Source organism: Rhinichthys klamathensis, unplaced genomic scaffold (genome assembly GCF_029890125.1).
Source record: "Rhinichthys klamathensis goyatoka isolate OS25496 unplaced genomic scaffold, OSU_Roscu_1.1 h1tg000738l_1, whole genome shotgun sequence".
NCBI classification, from domain to species: Eukaryota; Metazoa; Chordata; class Actinopteri; order Cypriniformes; family Leuciscidae; genus Rhinichthys; species Rhinichthys klamathensis.
The window spans coordinates 276888-287967 of record NW_026607150.1 but is presented as its reverse complement, the minus strand read 5'-3'; the positions used below and the strand labels follow the sequence as shown (position 1 = coordinate 287967).

Sequence of the window (11080 nt, the reverse complement as noted above, 5' to 3'; positions counted from 1 at the left end):
TGATTTAAATTTTCAGATTTAACCAGCTGTATTTTAGCACTTAAGCTTTATACAAATACAACGTTGTCTAAATGGTTTTAATTGACTGTTTCTCAGATTTTTCAACCTTGTCTTTAAACCGGCTGTTCACCGATCCTTGGAAGCACTGCAAAGATGCCCAGGGAAGACAGGGCCACGTGGAAGTCCAACTATTTTCTGAAAATCATCGTAAGTTATCAGCGTTTTATGGCATGACCTACAGCAGGTCATCTACAGATCAGCTGTGTCAGTGCTGATTGGTCGTTCCCCCTGCTGAAATAAAACTGTTTCCTACTATCCCTGAGGGTTTGCATCCCACAGCTCACAGGGACGCTTGGTTTCAGACATGTTTTAATCGTGACCCACCCCCCCCCCCCATCGGGTTGAGTAGTGTCTGATAGTCTTTCTCCATGTGTGCAGCAACTGCTGGATGACTTCCCGAAGTGCTTCATCGTGGGCGCAGACAATGTCGGCTCCAAGCAGATGCAGACCATCCGTCTGTCCCTGCGGGGCAAGGCTGTCGTGCTCATGGGCAAAAACACCATGATGCGCAAGGCCATCCGTGGCCACCTGGAGAACAACCCGGCTCTGGAGAGGTGCGTGTCAGTCTGGGCACAAGGATGATCCACGGTAGAAAATTAAGGGCTTTTAAAGTTGTGGGGCCTTATTTATAAAGCATGCATATGACAGGATTTGACTCTAAATCCCATGGATTTTATCCTCCATTAAAAGTGAGGAACAAATCTAGATTTATAATGTTATGCACAAGGCAACTGAACTTTCCTGATGATTAAACTGATGTAAAGAGAAAATAACAGCCCCCTCTTAAGCACATTTATTACCAATGTTTTGGTGCTAAATGTTGGTAATGATATAAGACAAGTGCGAACTCTTAAGCACAAGTTATTCCCTTTAACGTGCACCTCATAATGCCTTGCTGTTCTTTTGAGGAATTAAACAAACTGAGCCATGGGTTATGCACGTTTTCTGTGTGCTTTTATTTCCTTGCCCATTGAGTCTGAACCGTAAGATAAACTAATACTTTTTATTTATGTGCCTTTTCAAGGTCACCTTTCAGCATAAGATCAAATGCATAAAATCAAAAAATAATATCCAAAGCTATTCTAAACTACCATTTATAAAGATGCATTTAAGAACTTTTTTTGTACATGTCAATTATATATATTTTTTTAATCATTCATAAGGAGACTTTGGAAATGTTTTGTCGTACATTCACATTTCGGATCATCTTATGCATGTCTTTATAAATGAGGCCCCATGTTTTCAGAGTTTGTAAAAATCTAGTCACAAATATTTTGATCTAGAAATTGTGGTTTCTAATCTGCAATCTCTATTTAATGATAAATCCCCTTTAATATTGATGCAGATTTGAAACTTTTAGTGCATAATTAATACAGTACTGATGAATACGGGTATGCAGGTCTAGTTACGGACTGGCTGTGTCAGTGCCTGTTTGTCGTTCCCCCTGCACAAATCAACATGTTTCCTACTATCCCTGAGTGTCTGCATCCCACGGCTCACAGGGACGCTTGGTTTCAGACATTCTGTGTTCGCTGCATGTATTTGGGGTTTTAAATGGGGTTCAGTATTAATTATTCCTGTGTTTTTGCAGGCTGCTTCCCCACATCCGTGGGAATGTCGGCTTCGTCTTCACAAAGGAGGATTTGCCTGAGGTCAGGGACCTGCTTCTGCAAAACAAAGTGAGTATGACTGTTGAGCGACAGCGTTCAGGGCTTGAATGTGTCTCTTCTGGTGTAACTCTTGTGATCTCTGGTCTTAGGTGCCCGCTCAAGCCCGTGCCGGTGCCATCGCCCCCTGTGAGGTCACCGTCCCGGCCCAGAACACCGGTCTCGGTCCTGAGAAGACCTCCTTCTTCCAGGCTTTGGGAATCACCACCAAGATCTCCAGAGGAACCATTGAAATCTTGGTGAGTTTGATTTTGCTTTCCAATAATTATGGAAACTAGATAATTAAGAGTTATTGTTCTGTATTCTATTTTGCAATCATCAATAATGTTGGCATCAATCACACCCCATTTCAGCACTTTTGTGGTGTTTTAGAGGGGCCAAAACTCGATGCTGGGTTTTTTTTTTTTTTTTTTTACTAGTTTCCAGTTGCTTGTGTAAGTGCACTAAAGTTAAAACAAATTTATATATAGACGCACTATAAAAATATAAAGAACAACCATGTTAAGTAAATATACTATTAAAAGTTTTTTTTTTTCAGAGGAAATTAAATTCATGTGTCCAAATATACTGAGCAATCATGTTTAATAATTGAACTTATTTTCATGTAATCAGTAGTGTAAAGTAGGGATGCTGGATTATGGCTAATCTTATTCCAGATTATTTAACACCATTATTGGTGGGTGATGCGATCAGTTTTTCACGATAGGAGTAACTTTAAATATCTGAAATTTCACAATTATCGATACTTCAGCAAAAACTAATACTAGCTTAACTAATGTAAAGAAAAGGTCCTCAAAATTACACGACAAGCAAACCATCCGCAATGCAATTAATGCAAAGTAATTACAAATAAAATGAACAAATAAATACAACAGAACGAATTTACAAATTACATAAGCAGTGTTAAGTTTCAGGAAGATGTACTAAAAGTGTTAAGTCTACAAAAAAATCTAATGTGAAATAACACTGCATAGTCTTGCTTGTGCACAATAAATATTATTTTAATCTCTATTAAAGTTATTCAGTCAAGATCACTTTCTTTTTTATCTCATCACATGTTTATCATTGAATGACTGCAGCCAGTGTATTAGGCTGCTGTCACTTGATTTTCTTCTATTAATATTGCACATGAACTGACCTCTTCCGCCCGCAGAGCGACGTTCAACTGATCAAACCTGGAGACAAGGTGGGCGCCAGTGAGGCCACGCTGCTCAACATGCTGAACATCTCGCCCTTCTCCTACGGGCTGATCATCCAGCAGGTGTATGATAACGGCAGCGTCTACAGCCCAGAGGTGCTGGACATCACTGAAGATGCCCTGCACAAGAGGTTCCTGGAGGTTCGTGCACTTAAACTACCATTATTGAGTGTAAACATGCAGGTCTAGTTACGGACTGGCTGTGTCAGTGCCTGTTTGTCGTTCCCCCTGCACAAATCAACATGTTTCCTACTATCCCTGAGTGTCAGCATCCCACGGCTCACAGGGACGCTTGGTTTCAGACATTTCATTTTTTAATAGGGTTGCACCCCATCCTTCAGGTTTGGATAACACTGCCTATAACTTGTTCACTGTTTTCCTTTCAGGGTGTGAGGAACATCGCCAGTGTGTGTCTGCAGATCGGGTACCCCACGCTCGCCTCCATCCCTCACTCCATCATCAATACTTACAAGAGGGTCCTGGCTGTCGCTGTGGAGACTGACTACTCCTTCCCCATGGCTGAGAAGGTACGACTCGGTTCTTTTTACGTATCTTTTTTTTCTTTTTCTCAAAGACAGCAATTTCACCTGATTATTTTAATAGCTCTATTTGTAAAGAATGAATCATTCTAGGATGATTTGGGGTCATTTTGTAGGGTAGTGCATCTGCATAGAAAAAAAAATTACAAGCATAGATGAATACAATAGAACAAAGATACAGATGAAATAATCAGTTCTTTGTTTTCAGGTAAATTTAACTCTTCCAGTACAGACGTAAAATAACACCGCGTAGTCTTCGCTGTATAAATTGATTCATATAATTAATATGAATTCACTTTTACAAGGTCTGAACAACTTCTCAAGGTCACTTTGCAGCATAAGATCAAATCAAACTATCACAAAGCTATTGTAAACAAATTTATAAAAATTCATTCAGGATTTTTTTTTTTTATCCTTACTAGGGACATTTTGGAAACGTTTTGTCGTACATTCACATTTCGGATCATCTTATGCACGTTTTTATAAATGAGGCCCCAGGTTTTCAGAGTTTCTGAAGTCTGTATAAAATCTAGTCACAAACATTTTGTTCACTAGAAATAGCTGTTTCTAATCTCTGATAAATCACATTTAATAATGATGTAAATTTTCAAGCAGATTTTAAACATTTAGTCGTTCGCGCAGCGTGATTAATACAGTACTGATGAATACGGGTGTGCAGGTCTAGTTACGGACTGGCTGTGTCAGTGCCTGTTTGTCGTTCCCCCTGCACAAATCAACATGTTTCCTACTATCCCTGAGTGTCTGCATCCCACGGCTCACAGGGACGCTTGGTCTCAGACATTCTGTGTTCGCTGCATGTATTTGGGGTTCAGTTAATTATTCCCATTTTAAATATGCAGGCTGCTTCCCTTCTGCTCTTTTTGTTTGATTAACTTTGCTCTGGGTATATTGGGCTGCTGTCACTTTAAGACGAATGCACTATCCAACGCCGGAAACATATACTTTGTTTATAACTCCTAACCAAATGGGTTTACAAGGAAACTCGTTGAGACAGGCATTTTGACTTCATTTGAGCGTGGATGGACATGTGCACAGAACATTGTGTTAATTCAGTGTTCACAAACTTAACGTGGTTCAGCGTATGCAAAACAGCGCGCGAGTTTGTCGTCTTGCAATTTATTTGAAGCGCCAGGACTAAAAGCATGTAAATGATAAACTCTCAGTCTATGATGGTTAAACTTTGCAATTAATCTGCGAGTCACATAGCCTGGCATGCCAGACCTACATCAAGATGTTAGGTCTGGGAACTCTCCATTGACATAGCAGCTACCTCAATCCGAGGGGCGGGATAAACGGTTACCTTTCAAAATCCCTCTGCACGCAATAGGATAGCGCTACAACCAACCAGAGCAATGAACGGCTGTGGCTGAGTGAGTCCCATGCGTTTTTCCACCAGCGGAGCTAATTGATATATTAAACTTTTGCCGTATCAGGTCGGTAAAACTCCGATCACATCTTCCTTTTTTTAAGAATGACTTAAGTGGCGTTCTTTTAACTCCAAGTCCTCCAGAGTCGCGGCCAAAGCCGATTCGAAAGACCGCTGCATCTTCATTGTTTTCAAGTAGGGCTGCAACAAACGATTATTTTGATAATCGATTAATCTAACGATTATTAGAACGATTAATCGACTAATCGTCGATTATTTCGCAGACTAATCAGTAAGTTTGGAACGATTATTCAGCTTTTCCAATTAGTTAAAACATTGAGTTATACATATTCTAACTATAATATAAAAAAAGAAAATCACTTCAGCTTTTGAAATAGTTGTTTTAATGAACTTTGAGCCAACTAAACAGGTCATTCTCTTTAAGCTTTCAGATTTCGGTCCAACTCAAATCACACACAAATGCTCTCTAAGCATTGTTTAATAGGCCCACTGCTTTTCTTAGAACTGAAACAGAAAAAGGGACATTTACTTCAGGACACAAAAAATGGTAAAATATTAATCTGCAAACAATTATTATAAGTATAAAATTACAATCTTTTTTACATGAGCTGACAGAGACGTTCTCATTCACCTTTTAATTTATAGTATGATAAAGTAACTGTCATGATATTCTTCCTATATCATAGGAAGGATATAACATCTCGTTTTGTAAGTCTTCATGATTATTGAACAAAATACAGACAAGTGATAAGACTATAATAATACCTAATATACTAATAGTGTTACAATAATAAAAACAGCCCTGACTCCTAAGCTCGATCAAGCTTTATTCTATGCAAAATAAGTCATCACATTACTGTAATTATATTACTATTGATAATATTATTACTATTATTAGTAGTATTGCATTCTCTAATAAAGAGAGATTTACCGCTGGTTAGTTAGCTCCAGCTGGAGAACACTCACTTCTCACCGGCTCCTCTTTTGCCGGGATGTTTCCTCTTGCACTCCAACATGCATGTTGTGCTTTTTCACGGGAGAAAAGCAAGTTCCGCCTTGCATGTATTGCACACGACAGCATTCTTGATTTGAAGTTTTGTGAAACTTTCCCAAACCTAAACCTTGCTAGTTCGGATTCGTTTGCACTGTCATAATTCGCGCTGTGTTTTCTCCTACCGCAATAGCATTTGTAAGGGCTGCACTACACTCTAGCGCTACAGCGCCGTAGCGGTCAAATCGCGATATTGCAGGTCCTTACATTAGGTCACGTGAGATCAAACGACTACTCGACAACAAAGATATTTGTCGACAAATTTTTATTGTCGACGTTGTCGACAACGTCGACTAATCGTTGCAGCCCTATTTTCAAGTAGCAGGGAAATCACCCATGGAAATCACGCGGAACGTCATGAACTGTGCCGTCATTGTGTTAAGCCCGCCCGCCGACTCTATACACGATGTGATTGGCCTGACCAGTTTTTGGTTTTTCCACCTCAAAAGCCTATGGAGAGTTGCTAGACCACACTGGCTGCGAAATAATTTTCGCTGCCGCTAGGGTGCGTCTAGATTTCTAGGCTACGAGTCACATGCATTCAGAACCGGGGGGGGGGGGCAGCTGGTCCATACGGATCCACTGCGATGACTATCGCGGATGCGCATATCGTGATATCGATGCTAAAACGATACATCATGCAGCCTTAATCCTAAGATGTATTTCTGCCTTAATTGGCACTAAAAGCTTGTCTTAAACAAGTCTACAGTCACCAAACTTGGTACACATTCAGATTAGGTCTGTCGCCGTGAAAGAATTTCCCTTGCAGTAATTGAGGGCGTCAGTAGCGTGGCTACTTATCGCCTTATTTTTTTTTTTTTTTTTTTTGCTAAAGAGTTACGATGTGGTCACCATGCACAAAACCCGAGGACATTTTCAATGTAACCGAAACTAAAACGCATCGAAAGGCTGTCACTCAGCGCATTGTTACGGCAACGAACTGTCTTTGAGTGAGTCTTTAAACCGAACGCGTTCAAAAACGCTGATTCATTAAAAGGTAGATGTATGTAAGGAGAATTATTTTTTTACTTTGAGCTCCACTTTTCAAGGCTCAGCTGACCAGCAATGTGTTGCATGGGTAACGCTGAAGCTGATGCTTCACTTAATCGAGACCAATGGCAATTATAAAGTTGATACCCGCAATCTTGCTACATGTTCTAACAATGGTCTCTAGTCGGTTTTTGTTCTTTGTTTTATCTGTTGGTTTTGGGTCCTTGTCTACAAAGTTAAAATGGACTCAAGAAAACGAGAATAAAACATTTTCATGTGGAGTCAATGTTAAAATTCTTCAATCTACGGTAAAAATACATTCGCTGCTGGGCTTTACCACAAACCGCATCAGTGTGAGAATCAAAACATGGCGTACTGTCTATTGTTGTGGCAAGGTACTTGTATTCTATTGCTAAAACGTGTTACAAAGACTGAAGTACTGAATGGTGGAGTTAGACCCTTAAACAGTTTTTCACCATTGATATTTTCCGGATTTTTTGGGCGGGGCTTAAACGGGGCTCGATGACGTACTGGAGCCCCTGAGCTCGAGGACACGCCCCTTGATGACGTACTGGAGCCCCTGAGCTCGAGGACACGCCCCTTGATGACGCACTGGAGCTCCTGGACACACCCCTTGATCAGTTTGGCGCTCAATTGCGAGTTACTGTCAGTACTATTAGTTACTACAGCCTACAGTTTGCTAGCTAGCTATGCCTTCGACATGGAAATGCGTAGGCTACCTCCTGGATGCGATCATGTACAAAACAGATCGGTGTCTTTATTTAAATTTCCTAAAAACGCTCACATCAAGAAGAGGTGGATTAATTTTGTGAAGAGCCAACCTTGATGAAGAGCTGAGGATCACCGCCAACACCCGCCTCTAGCGATCATTTTATATACTTTCGTCGGAGACAACTGAGATTCACTGATGATCCGCTGTTACTGGTGAATGGGGCTGAACCGACTATGTCTTCATCTCCCCGTCCCGAAAGCAGTTTCACCTAAGATCACCGTCGGCAGCTTTCCCGCGAGTGGGCGTGGTTTCAGCGCCCGTGGTTTCAGCGCCCGGACACGCCCCCAGCGTTTGAGAGCAGAGAATAATGCTACTTTTTTTCAAGATTTTGATGGCTTATTTTATGTATTTGCTGGCTTTTTTTATCATTCAAATTTGTCTGGGTGGCTAATAACACATTTTTCTGTGGTGTGACAAACTCAGAACACATACTTAATTTTGACTTTACAGGGACTTTAAGTACTACTCGTAAGGGATGACTTTTAATGTGTTTTGTTTTGTTTTTTCTCAGGTGAAGGCCTTCCTGGCTGATCCCACTGCTTTTGCGGTTGCAGCTCCTGCTGCTTCTGTTGCGGTGGAGAAAACCGCGGCTCCTGCTGCTAAAGTGGAGGCTGCCAAGGAGGAGTCCGAGGAGTCTGATGAGGACATGGGCTTCGGCCTGTTCGATTAGACTCCTGGATGAACATCCATGTCAGTTTAACACCAATAAAACATCTGGAAACAGCCGTTGTGACTCGTGTCTTTGGGTTGGTGTGTGCATAAATATTATATTGAGAGACTAAAAGGTCTTTACTTTTTATTAAAATAAATTTAAGTCCGCAGGAAGCTTTATTAATAGGTCCTCAAGGAATAGTTCACAATTCTGTTGCACATGTCATTACAAATATCATTTAAAATGAACTTACCGTATTTTCCGCACTATACGGCGCACCGGATTATAAGGCGCACCTTCAATGAATGACCTATTTTAGAACATTTTTCATATATAAGGCGCACCGGATTATAAGGCGCATAAGATACTGCAGTCAAACGTTTGACTGGGTTTGCGTTATACATCCACTAGATGTCAACAAATGTCAACAAAACAGTCAGATAAAGTCAAACTTTATTAAGCGTTCTGACAACTCCGTTCACTCCCATAGTAACGTTGTTCAAACGTTAAAGGAAAACTCCGGTCAATTTTAACATTGAGCTCATTTTTTGTAAATTTGGAGTGCTGTCAGTACAGATAACAACGACAAAAACCGGTGTTGCCTATACCGTGTTATCCTAATTTTAAAATTTGCACCCTGTTGACTTAAACGGGAAAAGTTTTAAACCTGCTTTTAGCCTCTTAACAACCTTAATGTGTCATTACAAGTGCACAGCCATGTGAGTGATCACGGTGAATCTGACTCCAGTAAATGTGAAAGATATGAATAAAAATGATGTTTATTCAGCCAGCTCACATACCCGTATTTTCTTCCTGTTTTCGGTCGAAGTCCACAGTAGGCGATTGTCGAGTGCGCGCGCGATCATTGGTAACTAAGCAACAGTGGAGACTCAGACTGTCAGCCGATGACGGTGTGGTGTGCTGTTCTGAGAATATCAGCTCAAATGGATAGTTCATCCCAGAGCCACGGCTCTGGTTCATCCGAATCAGATGTTGAACACACGGAGGAGGTTTGATCGCGCGCGCGCGAACTCGACAATCAACTACTGTGGACTTCGGCCGAAAACAGGAAGTAAATACGGGTATGTGAGCTGGCTGAATAAAGGTCCTGGATCTTATTGATTATAATTATTTAATTAAGGAAGATGGTTTTATCTTTTTTTTTTGATTTCCAGAAAGCATTCGATTCAGTGGAACACTTATTTATTGTCAGCACACTGAGACACTTTGGATTTGGAGATAAGTTTCTTAATATGATCATTATGTTGCATACGGATATCAATAGTTGTGTTTCCCTCTCAGAAGGTACATGTCCTAGATTTAAGGTTGAACGAGGAATAAGACAGGGCTGTAGTATTTCACCTCTTTTATTCATTGCTGTGACTGAACTACTAGCAATTGCGGTTAAAAATTCAAATATTAAAGGTTTAGAGATAAACAACCACAAGTTACTCATAAGTCAGCTTGCTGACGATACAACTCTGTTTTTAAAAAATAAGGAACAAATACCAGTAGCCGTAAAAGTAATAGAGCAGTTTTCACTAGCATCGGGTCTATATCTGAATTTGAGTAAATGTGAACTGATGAGCATTCAAAATTGCTCTGAATCCTCACTATATAATATACCAGTCAAAAATGACATTAGATATCTAGGTATTTGGATTACCAAATCATCAGATACAAGTGAAAAAAAGAATATCCAAGATAATATTGATAAATGTGGAAAATCATTAAACAGTTGGCTACAAAGAGATTTAACATTATTTGGAAGAACGATGTTGACTAAGATTGAATCTATTTCCAGACTGATATATCCATCCTACTCTCTTGCTATTTCTCCAAAGTTAATTAAAGAAATTAATAGAATCAATTTTAATTTCATTTGGAAAAATAAACATCACTACATTAGAAAAGGGGATCTGTTAAAAAATTATGAGGAAGGTGGCATAAAGGCAATCGACTTTGAAATTATGAATGGAATATTGAAAGTTAAATGGCTCCAATCTTTTTTGAGGAACGGTGAAGAGATATGGTTCTCCTTACCGGCATATATATTTGATAAAGTGGGAGGTATTGCATTTTTAATAACATGTGACTTTGAAATATCTAAATTGCCTATAAAACTTTCAACTTTTCATCAACAGGTTTTGTTACAGTGGAAACTGATGTTCAAACATAACTTCAGTCCCCACAATGTTCCATTATGGAACAACAGAGTTATATTGTGTAGAAGGAAATCTATGTTTCTGAAAGACTGGTGGGAAAAGCAAATATGGTCAATTGTTCATATATTAGATGAAAATGGTAATATTCTTGAACTGGAGGAATTTAATTCTAAATATAATATTAACTGCTCAATTGTGGATTACAACAAAGTAACACAGAACATTCCAAAGGTCCTTATTCAAGCAATAAAGAATAATATTATGTGCATTGCATCACCAAGACTGCACAAAATTAAAATCGATTATGTGGACCTGGTAGATACAAAATGTAATAATAAATTCCTTAAAGGGTTAGTTCGCCCATTTAAGACATGAAGTTGTATGCAATCCTTACCAGCACTATAGTGCATACACACTGACCCACTCTGTTGTCACCTCCCTGGTCAGAGTTCTGGCCGCTGGAAGTTTTTCAATAAAGTACTCCCGGTTATTTTCCGGGGCCACAAAACTGTGCGTTTTTACGTGAAAAAATGATTTGCGTTTCAAAGCTTGATTAA

General features: G+C 39.7%; 1 protein-coding gene and 3 non-coding genes across 4 annotated transcripts; all 4 read left to right on the top strand.

The window, feature by feature from the left end:
• The first annotated feature begins 91 nt into the window (after nucleotides 1-91).
• On the top strand, nucleotides 92-8432 carry rplp0 (ribosomal protein, large, P0). Its single transcript, XM_056242658.1, has 7 exons — nucleotides 92-207; nucleotides 439-614; nucleotides 1652-1739; nucleotides 1820-1966; nucleotides 2881-3066; nucleotides 3312-3452; nucleotides 8218-8432. The coding sequence occupies exons 1-7, from the start codon at nucleotides 154-156 to the stop codon at nucleotides 8374-8376; spliced, it is 951 nt and encodes a 316-aa protein (XP_056098633.1). The 5' UTR covers nucleotides 92-153; the 3' UTR covers nucleotides 8377-8432.
• Nucleotides 239-366, top strand: LOC130077425 (small nucleolar RNA SNORA63). The gene has a single exon (XR_008805744.1). It is a non-coding gene; the product is annotated as a small nucleolar RNA SNORA63 (small nucleolar RNA).
• LOC130077427 (small nucleolar RNA SNORA63) lies at nucleotides 1454-1582 on the top strand. Its single transcript, XR_008805746.1, has one exon. It is a non-coding gene; the product is annotated as a small nucleolar RNA SNORA63 (small nucleolar RNA).
• Nucleotides 3103-3231, top strand: LOC130077426 (small nucleolar RNA SNORA63). Its single transcript, XR_008805745.1, has one exon. It is a non-coding gene; the product is annotated as a small nucleolar RNA SNORA63 (small nucleolar RNA).
• Nucleotides 8433-11080: the final 2648 nt, after the last annotated feature.